Source organism: Somniosus microcephalus, chromosome 11, assembly GCF_052327205.1.
Source record: "Somniosus microcephalus isolate GS21.2 chromosome 11, FLI_Smic_1.0, whole genome shotgun sequence".
Classification (NCBI taxonomy): domain Eukaryota; kingdom Metazoa; phylum Chordata; class Chondrichthyes; order Squaliformes; family Somniosidae; genus Somniosus; species Somniosus microcephalus.
Genome location: NC_140997.1, coordinates 97311958 through 97327434, shown reverse-complemented (window position 1 = coordinate 97327434; position 15477 = coordinate 97311958). Strand labels below are relative to the sequence as shown.

General features: G+C 43.2%; 1 protein-coding gene across 1 annotated transcript in view; it reads right to left on the bottom strand.

The window, feature by feature from the left end:
* Positions 1-15477, bottom strand: part of trrap (transformation/transcription domain-associated protein) — a 227597-nt gene that overhangs the window by 143557 nt on the left and 68563 nt on the right. Inside the window, exons 24-28 of the mRNA XM_085999960.1 lie at positions 14513-14773; positions 13593-13754; positions 9226-9322; positions 7476-7597; positions 6082-6252 (exon numbers count right to left, since the gene is read on the bottom strand). Of these exons, the coding sequence (XP_085856086.1) occupies positions 6082-6252; positions 7476-7597; positions 9226-9322; positions 13593-13754; positions 14513-14773 (813 nt within the window). The remainder of the gene's footprint in view (positions 1-6081; positions 6253-7475; positions 7598-9225; positions 9323-13592; positions 13755-14512; positions 14774-15477) is intronic.

Sequence of the window (15477 nt, the reverse complement as noted above, 5' to 3'; positions counted from 1 at the left end):
TTGATCTGCTGAGTGTCCCCAGCATTTTCTGTTTTTATTTATTTTCAGCATCCGCAGTATTTTGCTTTGTACATAACCTGTTGACTTGTGCTACTGAATAAATCTGGTCATCGGAGGCTGGCAGCAGGTGGTCATAAAAACCCAAATGGCACATTAACAGGATTCGGGGATGGTAACCTGCCGCCTGTACCCCTTCTGCCCCATCCATGACTCCAATCACACCCTATAGGGTTGACTCTAAATTGGCTGAGCAAGGCACTCAGTTGTAAAACCGATTCCTTTTTCTTGGTGAGCCCACCATCAGGGAAACTAGAGAATAGGCAATAAATGTGGCCTTGCCAGCAATGGCAAGCGAGCGAGCGTAAGTGAGTGAAAAAGGGGAGAGAGAAAGACAGGTCACATATTCTACAAAACTTCAGTAAGAATGCATACTGCAAGTAATGTAGATGCATTTCCATACTATTCTGGGACTATTTTCAGATAGAGCCACTTAATGCAACGTCATAAACATTACTGCAGTTTTTTGCAGTTCACTGTCACTTAGTACCATTCAAACCAGGACACTATTCTCTGAAGTATCTACACTCAGATAATTTGCTAACCACATTTCCACAAGTAATGCAATAAGGGAAAGCATGTCATGTCAGAAACACAGGGGCCAGTCTCAATATAACAGCAGGGAATTTTAAACTGTGAAAATTGACGAGTGGAAAAAATACTCCATGGAATATTGGAGGTGGGCGGAAGTCTTAAATTCTGACCACAGCAGTATAGGAACAAAACTCTATCTTCAACAAATTAATGTAAACTCAACATCCTAATGCAAAACTCACACAAACCACATTGATAATAGAGACATAGCCATATGGAGCAGGAAACAGTCGCTAGAAATCTCAAAGCCACAGCTCCTCTGACGGCCCGGTGGGTAAGGGCTCGGACCAATGCGGTGCGAAGTCACGCAGACCAGAAGGCCCCAGATTTGTTCACTTATTTGTGCCGAGTTTGCAACATTTCAGCCAGGGCTGTAGCCGAGGCTTTCAACACCTCCCAGGCCTAATATAACTAGACTTACAATCTGTGCAGCTCTATGCCCAAACAGAAACCCTGTCAAGGCTTAAACAAAATTCATTGCGATTACTATTAGTGCCTGGCAGAGCATGCAGTGCTTCAAATGCTGATTGGATGGATGAGTTATATATCCATGAGGTTTTCTGCCAAGTCAACAACTTAACAATTTCTGTGACCAGCACACAGACAACCTCTGTATTGGGTTCACAAACCCTGAACTGGATAGATCAAGGGAGCAACATTGCCACAACCTTATGGAAACAAATAATTATACTCAATCCTGCAGAAAGGCATGGAGTTTACATCGACTAAAAGCAGGCACTGCAGCAGCAAAACTCCTCTAAAAGGGACATTATAATGGCTTCAACAGATCCTCAAAAGGTGTCGATTGAGAAGTGGTGTCATTGGAGTTTTATTTTAAGCTCAGCCTGACTGAGCAAATTGGACAGAGAAATGCGGTTTAAATCAGAAATTGATTCGCGCTCGACCCAATATGACCCCGATCCCCGATTATAGCCATCCTGAATTTATTCCACAGCTCGGTGCTCGTTACAAATTCAGGTCTGCCCCAGACACCTTCTTGGGTTCACTGGTGCCAGCTGCTGCTGCAATGCAATCCCACACCCCTTGTGTGCCAGAGTCGACTCACAATGCCAATAGTATAGCCCGGGGTTGTAACAATAGTACCTCCCTGTAATCTACCAGATACCCATGCGCCACTGCAATCTTTTCAATGGAGAGCCAAGAAGACACCTCATCAGACGAGGCCACATACGAATCATTAAGCTGCTATATTTCACAGTCCATGAACATTCAGAGCAACAATAATGATAGATTCAATTAGTACAACTTGTCTTCATGTAATACTGTAATACAAAATAATGCAAACACTAAGCTCCCCCCAAATCAGTGAGGTGCCATTTTCCCCAAATTGACCTGGGCTTTTAATCTGTTTTTTAACTCTCCCAGGAGATCATATGGTTTTTTGGGTGGGGTAGGGAGTGTATATTGTGATACACAAAGTATCACCATTGTGTGGGACAGGCTGGATGGACCAAAGGGTCTTTTCCTGTCCGTCATTGTTTGTATGTTTGACTTCAACAAACTAACCCCCAACTACTCTCTTGCATTCTCCTTCTGAGCCTGGGAAAAGCTTGCCCTTGTAGCTTTCTGTATAAAGATCCTGGCCATCAGCGCATGTTTCTGCCTCTGCTTTTTATCCCTGTGTTGACAGCCAGAAGGAATGGGCAGGGCTGGCAGACAGCTCCTGCTGAGTGCCTCAGACCAGAGACTTCACTGATTGCTGAGACAGGTTAATGCATTTCTTATTGTTACAGTCTTTGGGGAAAGTAACTTCAATGTTTAGACCAATAACATATTACCCACCTTTTGTCTGGGTGCTCCCCTGCAAACACTTGTGTGAATACACTTTGTTTTAAAACTTTGGTATTTTAAAGTAACTGATTTCCCAAATCCTTTGTGGGAAAATGGTCAAAAATATCCTAAAACAAGATAACCCTGAATGGTAAAGATGGCTCCTGGATTTTTTAAACCAATGTGCTGACAAATCCTGTATTCTAAAGATGTGGCACAGAGCTAATGTTACTGCTATTCTTAAACCAGGAAGTCTACCAAATACAAACTGATATTATTTAAATGGTGAAAAGCTAGGAACAGTGGCGGTCCAAAGAGATTTATAGAACCATAGAAAGTTACAGCACAGAAGGAGGCCATTTCAGCCCATTGTGTCCGCGCCGCCCAACAAAGAGCTATCCAGCTTAACCCCACTTCCCAGCTCTTGGTCCGTAGCCCTGCAGGTTAGAGCATACCCTGTGCACATCCAAGTACTTTTTAAATGTGGTTAGGGTTCCTGCCTCTACCACCCTTTCAAGCAGTGAGTTCCAGACCCCCACAAGAAATTTCCCCTCAAATCCCCTCTAAACCTTCAACCAATTACTTTAAATCTGTACGCTCTGGTTTTTGACCCCTCTGCTAAGGGAAATAGGTCCTTTCTATCCACTTTATCTATGCCCCTCATAATTTTATACACCTCAATAAGGTCTCCCCTCAGCCTCCTCTGTTCCAAGGAAAACAGACCCAGCCTATCCAGTCTTTCCTCATAGCTAAGATTCTCTACTCCCGGCAACATCCTTGTAAATCTCCTCTGTACTCTCTCTAGTGCAATCACATCTTTCCTGTAATGTGGTGACCAGAACTGCACGCAGTACTCTAGCTGAGGCCTAACTAGTGTTTTATACAGTTGAAGCATAACCCCCCCTGCTCTTGTATTCTATGCCACGGCTAATAAAGGCAAGCATTCCGTATGCCGCCTTAACCACCTTATCTACCTGGCCTGCTATCTCAGGGATCTGTGGACATGCACTCCAAGGTCCCTTTGTTCCTCCACACCGCAGCACGGTGGCATAGTGGTTAGCACTGTTGCCTCACAGCGCCAGGGACCCGGGTTCGAATCCGGCCTCGGGTGACTGTGTGGAGTTTGCACATTCTCCCCGCGTTTGCGTGGGTTTCCTCCGGGTGCTCCGGTTTCCTCCCACAGTCCAAAGATGTGCGGGTTAGGTTGATTGGCTATGATAAAAAAAAAATTGACCCTTAGTGTTAGGGGGATTAAATATGTGGGGTTACTGTGACGACTCAGTGTCCTACCATTTAATGTGTATTGCCTTTCCTTGTTAACCCATCCCAAATACATTACCTCACACTTCACCGGATTGAATTCCATTTGCCATTGTTCTGCCCACCTGACCAATTTATTGATATCTTCCTGCAGTCTACAGCTTCCTTCTTCAGCATCAACCACACAGCCGATTTTAGTATCATCTGCAAACTTCTTAATCATACCCCCTATAGTCAAGTCTAGATCATTGATATATACCACAAAAAGCAAGGGACCTAGTACTGAGCCCTGCAGAACCCCACTGGAAACAGCCTTCCAGTCACAAAAACACCCATCAACCATTACCCTTTGCTTCCTGTCTCCGAAGTAGTACAGGAAACTTTCGATTTACCGGCACCTAAATAACCGGAAATCTCGGTTAACCAGCAAAATTCAGGAGTAGGTTCAGGTAAGTTTTACTTCATATTGTACTTGCCTTCCTCGATCTGTTGCTGTGCAAGGGTGTGACTGCAGCTGTTGCTAAGCTACAGAGACGCGTGGAACTTGTGGCCATTGTTCTGCACTTGTTGCTAAGCAACAGGGTTTGTTGCTTTATACGGAACTGTCAGCTCTCCGTATCTTTTACTATAGCTTTCGGTTATCCGGAACTTTTGATGAACCGGCACCACGTCTGTGCCGGATAAAAAAAAGTTTCCTGTAGCCAGGTATAAAAAAATCAAAGGCTAATGGAATGTTAGCCTTTATAACTAGAGGACTAGAATATAAAGGGGAGGAAGTTTCGCTACAGCTATACAAAGCCCTGGTTAGACCTCATCTGGATACTGAGATACAGTTCTGGGCACCGCACCCAAGAAAGGCTATATTAGCCTTGAAAGGAGTGCAGCACACATTCACCAGAATGTTACCAGGGCTCCAAGGGTTAGATTATGAGGAGAGATTACATAAACTAGGCTTGTATTCCCTGGAATATAGAAGGTTAAGGGGTGATTTGATTGAGGTTTTTAGGATTTTGAAAGAAATTGATAGGGTAGATAGAGAGAAACTTTTTCCACTGGTCGGGAACTCTAGGACAAGGGGATATAACCTTAAAATCACAGCCAGGCCGTTCAGAAGGGTTTGGAAACACTTCTTCACGCAAAGGGTGCTAGAAGTGTGGAACTCTCTCCCACAAAATGCAGCAGATGCTAGCTCAATGAATCATTTTAAATCTGAGATAGTTTTGCTAGCCAAGGCTATAAAATGATATGGAGCCAAGGCACATGAATACAGATCAGCCATGATCTCATTCAATGGCGGAACAGATGGCTCGAGGGGCTGAATCTCCTACTGCTATGCCCACCATGTTCCTATGATATCTCTCCGATGTATCCCCTGTAAACTATTGGAGTGATTCAAATAGAATAAAAAGCACCACTGAAAACTTTATTACCATAGCAGACTAGGCTCACAAAAGCAAGATTAACATAAGTGGCCAAGGATCTAGAGGATGGATCTGAACCTGCATCTTCATTTACTTGTAATTGGTTTACAGCACAGTTTGGCTGGTTGGATTTTCATGTAAAGTCACAAAAGAAGTCATTGCTATTCCGGCAAGAGTTAACACCATCAGGAAAGCAGGGCAGAAAATTGGCCAAAAAAATACACAAAATCTCAAACTCAATTTCGAGATTTGTTATGAACTATGGCCTGTAATTTGCAGCCCCTATGGGCACGTATGAGGTGCGTACGTGCCCGTAAAGGCCATGTAAGGTCCGGGTTTTCGCGCCGAGAACCTGGAACTTGCGATCCGTCAAGAATCTATTTGCCCAATGTCTGCCCAGCGAATGCCCGTGAAATTGTTACGCCTGGTAAAAGGCCTGCTTTTACCAGCGTAAGAGTTTAAAAAATCATTTAAATAATTTTTTTCAATCATTTAAACATTAAAAAACCTGCACAAGGGAGTTATTTTTAGCCTCTTTAAAACATTTAAATTACATTTTTTTTAAATATTTAATTCAATGGTATTTTAATTCATTTTAAATATGTAATTTTTTTTGTATTTATTTGTTGTGTAGATGTATTTTATGGGGCATTCCCATTCATGCTTATGGGATTTTCGTACGTACGGAACTCCCGTAAGTATGAATGGGGATTCCCTTCTTTTATTGGGTGGGCCGGCCCACGTGATTCCCGGGGTGCTTGCGGTCCGCCTTCGCCCCGGGATACGTGGGCCTCTACCGCGAGTCTCCGTACCTCCCGGACCACCAGGTACGCGGGCATTTTATTTGCGGATCGGAGGTATTGCCCGACGCAAATTCAAATCCATTGTATATTCTAGACTGGTTTAAATTTTAACAACATGTCAGTATTGTGACTGATAAAGCTGCTCACACACTTACCATCATCTGGTCACAAAATTTATCATTAAAGGAGTTTGGGAAAAGTCTCGTAACAGACGTCAAGCGATTCACGACGTTTAAAGTCAGGCTGCGATAATCACCCAACATCATCAGGAGTGGCCGCATGTGTGTGTGGATTTGATCCACTTCAATCGTAGCTCCCTCCAAAAACTAAAAAGGAAAACATAAAAAAGGTAAAACGAAACTTTAAACAATTAAAAACAATAAAATTTAGCACAATTGGTAATTAAATCCTGCATAGTTCAGTAAAAATAAAGTGCTTTACATATAGTGTTGCATTATAAACAGGACACTCCACTCAAGGTCGTCGTGCATTTTTATTAGATAACGAATAATCAATTTTACCAATTTTAAAAAAAAAACCACCATTGCTGGTTGGAGACAGAAACGAGCAAGCACCATGGCAGCCAAGCCATACCAAAACAAAAATGGATTTACCATCTTTCTGTCGTGATTGCTTTGTGGAAGAATATCAGGCTCACATTCTGAGCAACATAGTTCAGAAGCAGGGGGCTGCTAAGGGCCTCGTGTAAGAGGCTTCAAGACCGTAACGTAGCCAGAGGTTCAGGCAGCAACAAACTACTGTCCAAGAGGTTGGCGTGGTTTGTGCTCACCTCGGCTCCAGCCTTGAATCACACAGCCCAAAAAAAAGGTCTTGTTTCCAGAATAGCTTGTATATGAATGTTCAAAAATGAAACACATTCTGTGGTTCTAGTGTCAATGATAACCATACCAATATCAATTACTGGGCTTGTTTGTAAAAGCAGCATTTATGACAGTAGCCCAGCTTTACATTAATATTCTGCAAAAGGAAAAGTAATTTCTGAAAAATAATAAGTTTCCTTTCATGAGTTACATGTACAGTCCACTCAAACTCCAATTTATTTTGATTTAAAATTCTGATAAAAGGAATTTTTTTAGTACCCAATTCCCAATTTTGCTGTGTTATTTATGTTGTTTAATTCAAATTATTGGATAAATCAAAAAAAAAAAATTAGCGTTAAAAATTAATGAATTATCAGGCATTATACACCTGGCAGATGACTAAATGTTAAGCAGGGACCTGCAATTGTCGGGAGGACCTTCGAAACTACGTTGCTGTCATTTCTACACACTGTATACCAATATTGCTAATGGGATTTGGGGAAAAGTTACCAGTTAATTAGGACAATGAGTACAGCCTGCATCACTATTTTGTCTGTTAAGAATACAATTTTTTAATAATTTAAAAATTATTCTAATTACGGACAGTGTAAAAGTACAGCGACATGTTGGTAAATGTTAATATTGCATTGAACATCATTTAGTTTGGATTCCTTTCGACGCGCGTCTGGATAGCAACTTCAGAATTGCGTTACTACAACATAACTGACCTTTCTCATGCAGGCCTCTCCCGCCTCCTGCAGTTCGTTATTCGTCGAGTTCAGCGCCTTGAATAACGCGGCAATGATTTTTTCTCGTGACTGAGGCAGGTAATTGCAGGCAGCTAGGGCGTCTATTTGAAGGAAAGTGAAGGAGCACAATTTTACTCTTCACACAAACTAGCAAAACAACGTAAACCAGTGAACAACTTCCGCAATGTGTGAATTAGGGCGCACAGCTATATTCGAAAAGTTTGTTTGGGTCATTGGCGGGTACATAGGGAGGGAAAACTAACTCAATTACATTCACCAGCCAAGATAATACATTGTGTAAGGAGACAATTATATTGAAAAACACTGTGGCAATATTTGCTTGCAAACACTGATGATTCTGTATTCCTTTGAGTATAGAAGATTAAAGGGTGGTCTAATGGAGATGCTTAAGATGATTAAAGGATTTGATTGGATAGATAGAGAGAGAAACTATTTCCTCTGGTGGGGGAGTCCAGAACAAGGGGGCATAACCTTAAAATCAGAGCCAGGCCATTCAGGGGTGATGTCAGGAGGCACTTCTTCACACAAAGGGTAGTGGAAATCTGGAACTCTCTCCCCCGAAGTGTTGAGGCTGGGGGTCAATTGAAAATTTCAAAATTGAGACGGATAGATTTTTGTGAGGTAAGGGTAGAGGGATACGGAACCATGGCGGGTAGATGGAGTTAGGATACAGATCAGGCGTGATCCAATTGAATGGTGGAACAGGCTCGAGGGGCTGAATGGCCTCCTCCTGTTCCTATACGATAAGTATGAGGGAGAAAGTACAAACAAAGGAAGTATGGGAAAAGTGTTTAAATCAAGTACTTTCCTCCTTTTTAATGTACTGAAACAGTCTTGTCCCAACACAGCAAACGTTAATGCTTTATTTTTATTTACTTTTTAATCCATGCTGTGGGATACATTAAGAGCATAAATGTCTTGTTAAAAATATAATGCCGAGTGCAGTGGTTTCTAATCTCCGCACGTTTTTTTTTTTTTTTTTTTATAAACTAAACTTGTACTGTGCAGTTTAAAGCAGGTCATTGGCTCAATGTCCCCTGACCTGTCACAGTGTGCTCTATTGGGCCTGTCAAATTTTGATGGAGTTAGATTTAGGGATTTTCCAGTCCCGAGTTTTCTGGAATGCCTCATGTGAAATCATGCTTCAGTATTGTGCCGGCCACATGGGATTCTAAAATACAATTGTTTTCCACAGGTGGTTTCTGACAAGCTTTACTGTGTTAGTCATTACTTAAAAAAAATACTTCTGTCCTTCTATGACCCCACCCCCCTCACTGCTCCCCCTAGCCCCCACCTCAAGCCACATATACCAGCATCTGAATAGGCTGCTCCCAAACCATATGCTGCAATTTTGCCAAATGCCATCAAGGTGCATGCAAGAGTAGTCCAGTGGAGGAGCCACGTACATCTTCCTCTGGCCAGCATTGCTAAGTGGGGTCTCAAGCTTCCATTCACAACGACAAATTATTAGTGCTACAATATGCCGATCAGCCATACTACATCTTTATGAACCCCACAAATGTACAAAATACTAATTCCCTCTAAAAGTAATCCCAAAACAGACTAGCATTAAAACAGTTCCCAAACCGCCTCTTAATTTATCGCAAAGTGGTTCCAGATTGCATGAGAGTTTGGGTAAAAATAACTACTGGATGTTTTGAGAAGACAGGAGCTTTCTGCTTTTTTAAGTTATCATGGTTGCACTTACTCAGGGCAGCAATGCGTAAAGGCACAAGTGAAGGCAGGCTTTTGTAGCACGGTAGTTTCATAAGTGCAACATCTTCTGCCTCGCACAGATTTAGCAACTGTAACAAGATAAAAGCATTCAACAAGTTGAACACAGTCATTTACTAAATGGAAGTATTCATAGAGTCATAGAGTCATAGAGTAATACAGCACGGATAGAGGCCCTTCGGCCCATCGTGTCCATGCCGGCCATCAAGCCCTGTCTAATCTAATCCCATATTCCAGCATTTGGCCCGTAGCCTTGTATGCTATGGCATTTCAAATGCTCATCCAAATGCTTCTTAAATGTTGTGAGGGTTTCTGCCTCCACAACCCTTTCAGGCAGTGAGTTCCAGACTCCAACCACCCTCTGGGTGAAAAAGTTCTTTCTCAAATCCCCTCTAAACCTCCCGCCCTTTACCTTGAATCTATGCCCCCTAGTTATTGACCCCTCTACTAAGGGGAAAAGCTCCTCAGCATCCATCCTATCTATGCCCCTCACAATTTTGTACACCTCAATCATGTCCCCCCTCAGCCTCCTCTGCTCCAAGGAAAACAAACCCAATCTGCCCAGTCTCTCTTCATAGCTGAAGCGCTCCAGCCCTGGTAACATCCTGGTGAACCTCCTCTGCACCCTCTCTAACGCGATCACATCTTTCCTGTAGTGTGGCGACCAGAACTGCACACAGTATTCCAGCTGTGGCCTAACCAGTGTTTTATACAGCTCCATCATAACCTCCTTGCTCTTATATTCTATGCCTCGGCTAATGAAGGCAAGTATCCCATATGCCTTTTTTACCACCTTATCCACCTGTTCCGCCGCCTTCAGGGATCTGTGTACCTGCACACCCAGATCCCTCTGACCCTCCGTCTTGCCTAGGGTCTTTCCCTTCATTGTGTATTCCCTTGCCTTGTTAGACCCCCCAAAGTGCATCACCTCGCACTTTTCCGGGTTAAATTCCATTTGCCACTGTTCCGCCCATCTGACCAACCCATCTATATCGTTCTGCAGACTGAGGCTACCCTCCTCGCTATTTACCACCCTACCAATTTTAGTATCATCCGCGAATTTACTGATCATACCTTTTACATTCATATCCAAGTCATTAATGTAGACCACAAACAGCAAGGGACCCAGCACCGATCCCTGTGGTACCCCACTGGCCACAGGTTTCCAGTCACAAAAACAACCTTCGACCATCACCCTCTGCCTTCTGCCACTAAGCCAGTTTTGTATCCAATGTGCCAAGGCACCCTGGATTCCATGGGCTCTTACCTTCTTGACCAGTCTCCTGTGCGGGACTTTATCGAAGGCCTTACTGAAATCCATGTATACCACATCCACTGCATTACCCTCATCCACACACCTAGTCACCCCCTCAAAAAATTCAATCAAATTAGTCAGACATGATCTTCCCTTGACAAAGCCATGTTGACTATCCCTGATTAATCCTTGCCTCTCCAAGTGGAGACAAATTTTGTCCCTCAGGATTTTTTCCAGTAATTTTCCTACCACTGATGTTAGGCTCACTGGCCTGTAGTTCCCCGGTTTTTCCCTACTACCCTTCTTGAATAATGGTACTACATTAGCGGTTCTCCAGTCCTCTGGCACATCCCCTGTGGCCAGAGAGGTCCTGAATATATGTGTTAGAGCCCCCGCAATCTCCTCCTTTGCCTCACACAGCAGCCTGGGGTACATTTCATCCGGGCCTGGGGATTTATCCATTTTTAGGCCAGCTAAAACCGCCAATACCTCCTCCCTCTCGATGTTAATATGTTCGAGCATATCACAGTCCCCCCGCCCTATTTCTATGTCTACATCGTCCTTCTCCATAGTGAAAACAGATGCAAAAAATTCATTTAGAACCCCTCCTACATCTTCCGGCTCCACACACAGATTGCCACTTTTGTCCCTAATGGGCCCTATTTTTTCCCTAGTTATCCTTTTACCCTTAATATACTTATAAAACATCTTCGGATTTTCCTTTATTTTGCTCGCCAGTGTTATTTCATGGCCCCTCCTTGATCTCCTAATTTCTTTTTTAAGTATCCCCCTGCACTTTTTGTACTCCTCTAGGGCTTCCTCTGTCTTTAGCCTTTTGTATCTACCAAAAGCCCTCCTTTTTTTCCTAATCCATTCCCGTATATCCCCTGACATCCACGGTTCCCTGTGGTTTTTGGAACCACTCTTGACATTTATGGGAACATGTTGCCCTTGTATGATCTCAATCTCCCTTCTGAAAGCCTCCCATTGCTCCGATGCGGATTTTCCTACAAGTAGCTGATCCCAGTCCATTTTGGCCAGATCCTGCCTTATCCTATTAAAATCGGCCTTCCCCCAATTTAGAACCTTTATTACCGGCCCATCCCTGTCCTTTTCCATGACCACCTTAAATCTTACCATATTATGGTCACTATCACCAAAGTGCTCACCTACTAGCACTTTTTCCACTTGGCCGGCCACATTCCCTAGAATTAGGTCCAGTACCGCCCCCTCTCTTGTAGGACTTTCTACATGCTGGCTCAAAAAGCTCTCCTGGATGCACTTTAAGAATTCTACACCCTCTGAGCCTTTCACACTTTGACTATCCCAGTTAATATTGGGGAAGTTGAAATCCCCCATTATTATTACCCTATTATTTGCACATTTCTCTGAGATTTGCCTACATATCTGTTCCTCTATTTCCCCCTGACTGTTTGGAGGCCTATAGTACACTCCCAGCAAAGTGCTTGCCCCCTTTTTGTTTTTAAGCTCCACCCATATGGCCTCATTAGAGGACCCTGCTAATATATCATCCCTCCTTACTGCAGTAATTGACTCCTTAATTAATATTGCGACACCCCCTCCTCTTATACCTCCCCCTCTGTCTCGCCTGAAGATTCTGTACCCCGGAATATTGAGCTGCCAGTCTTGCCCCTCCCTCAACCATGTCTCCGTGATAGCAACAATATCATACTCCCATGTGTTTATCAACACCTTCAGTTCATCCACCTTATTTGCAAGACTCCTTGCATTAAAATAGATGCCATCCAGCCTTGCCCTTATATATTTGCCCTGTCTACCAAGCTGACTTGTTTTTTCCTCCATAATTGGCAGCACATCCCCCCCTATTTCAGCTTCCCTCTGTATCCCATCCCCCTGCCAAGTTAGTTTAAACCCCCCCCGACAGTGCTAGCAAACCTCCCCGCAAGGATATTTGTCCCGCTCTGGTTCAGGTGCAACCCGTCCGACTTGTACAAGTCCCACCTTTCCCAGAAGCAGGCCCAGTGATCCAGGAAGACATTTGTTCAACCGAAAGACATTTGTTACGGAGGACAGCTTTCTGCCTGTGCAAATACTTAGTGCATAAGCCATTTTTGTAAAAACCTCTTTAAAAACTTGCCTCTATTTTTAAGCAACCTCCTGCACTTAATTCATTGCTTTCCATTTCTGTTCAGGAAAGGGAGCCAGAAAGTATATTGCAAACTTAAATTGTTTCAAAAGGCCTGCCGTGCAGTGGTAAATCAGGGGGGAAATGCTGTAAGTCTCTATGGAACTTGTAGTTAAGTTAATTATGATAACCAATTTGAGGTCAAATCAGGTCTGATCATTCACGATCTCAGGACATCCCAAAGTGCTTCACAGCCAATGAGGTACATTTTAAGTGTAGTCACTGTTGTAATTTAGGGAAACGCGGCAGTCAATTTGCATACAGCAAGCTCCCACAAACAGCAGCGAGATAAATTACCAGAGAATCCATTTTAATTGTGTTGGTTGAGGGATAAATATTGGCCAGGACTCCCCTGCTCTTCTTCGAATAGTACCATGGAATCTTTTATGTCCACCTGAGAGAGCAGACGGGGTCTCGGTTTATATCTCATCCAAAAGATGGCACCTGACAGTGTAGCACTCCCTCAGTACTGTGCATAGGCTTCTTCCTGTGTGAAAGCACTGAGTTCTGCAGCAGCTGTTCAGTCTCCTGAATGACGTGCAGAAACATTAACACCCCTAATATTCTTGTGAATGTAACTGTCCGAGACACATATATGCCTGAAGTAAATGACTCTCGCTAGCCACTGAAAGGTATCTACATGGATGGCCTTGAAACTAAAAGGCTTGAGTGGGTGCAGTAGATATAAACTCAGCAAGCCTGAACTTCAAAAAAACTTCAGGAGCTAAATCTGCAGCCAAAGCTTTTCTTTTTGGTGAATCAATGACTTGTTAAACAGTAACGCCCCATTAAATCACTATCGTTTTAGCAATTTTGGTGAAGCCGTACTGCTCAAGATGCATGACCATAGAAACAGGCAAGAAAATTCCACATTGGAAAGCAGAGAATAGCTGAGAAAGTAGAGTTATCCAGCCCTTACCTCTGTATAAAAGACTTTGTGCTCCACTACATTGAGATCCATGGTGAACAGCCTAGGCTGTAGAGTGGTGCAAAATGTATTTCCTTCCATCAATCCGATCTGAGCATTTGCTGGTTGATGTCGCAGCAAGTGCTTCTTTGGTGGAACCATGTCTTGTAGCACCTAGCAGCGCATGGAATAATCCAAGATCAAATTAGCATTCGGCATTTAGATCGGTACCGCACCAACATACACTTCTCAACACAAGTCACAGAAACTGAACGATTCAAGTAGAATAATGCACATTTTAAATGCAAATACGTTCATGGAAATGGTGGGTTAGCCAAAGCTCTGTCAATACTCCTCTGAAATAAAAAGGTTAGATTATCCACCTCGTAGTAGTCGCACTTGAAATTGAAGAATTACTCATTGCAGAGGTCACCAGGTTGTCAATGGTAAAATCCAGGATAAAATACTAAGACAGGGACCCTTTAAGATGGTGGCATGACAATGTCAAGACAGCATTACATTAAGGTGCCTTCCCTGGACCCATCTGTTTTACCAGAGGAGACACCAGAATGCAACTTAAACATGATAGCACAACCACACAGAAATTTCTGTTCAACCCCAGTCAACGATCAGAGTTGATTGTTTCAGGATCTCTCAGGCGGAAAAATTTTCCATTTGAAGAATGAACATAATCCCAACGTGATGGTCATCTATTTTTGTTCATTATTACAAGATCGTCCCAAAAGGACAGGGGCTTAGCCTAGCCATGTTATATTGGATGGGGTTCTCTTAGTTATTCATGGTGACATTTGCCCTAAAAAGACACCCTGACCTACAAGTGATTCCCTCTCCATCAATGGTCAAAGGTGGAAAATCACAGGTTACGACGCACACCTCCTGTTACATGAAATAGTGCACTATTTGTACGTCACCTCTTTGTGGGGTTCCATGATTTCCGTTACACTTTTCCCCGTAACTTGGGCAAGCACCTGCAAAGAATGCATGGCCTGCTTCCGCACAGTGGAGTTTGGCGATGTCACTTCCCGCACCAGGTCATGGGTCACGTGGTGGAATGACTTTTCTTGAGCTGTGAGCAGCTCTTCGGACTTCTCGTCGTCCTTCAAGGGAGTTGCACAGCGAACGAGCAGCTGCTCCAAGGTAGTCTTGGCCATTGCAACTGCTCCATTGGAAACCTGAACAGAAGCAGAATTATCCCTTCAGGTAAAGTTTACAACACTGCAAACTGATGATAATTTGTCATCAGGAATTCATACAATCTGTTTGCATAGTCCAGGTATGTTGGCCTTTATTACAAGAGGGTTTGAGTATAAGAGTAAAGACGTCTTACTGCAATTATATAGGGCCCTTGAGAGCACACCTGGAGTGTGCCTTCAGCTGCCTGGGTCCCAAGCTCTGGAATTCCCTCCCTAAACCTTGCTACCTCTCTCTCCTCCTTGAATACCCTCGTTAAAACCTACCTCTTTGACCAAGCTTTTTTGGTCATCTGTCCCAATATCTGCTTATGTGGCGAGGTGTCAAATTTTGTTTGATAATGCTCCTGTGAAGCGCCTTGGGATGTTTTACTACGTTAAAAGCGCCATATTTACTATGTTAAAAGTGCAAGTTGTTGTTTGGCCATAAAGTCACATCGCCATTGTACCTGAAACCCAGGTTTTATTCCGGTGGATTTTCCCCATTTCTAAATTACCAGAAGTCTCTTTCACCCAACTTGCTATTTTGACAAACATCAAATTTCAGGTCACATCATCTCTTCTAAGAGAAGTAGCATTTAGTGCTGGCACATAAAATATATATATTTTTTTTAATTTTTTTACTTTGTTCATATGGACATCTCTGTTCGGCAGGTGCAAAGGACGTTCCCGAGGAAATTCTATAC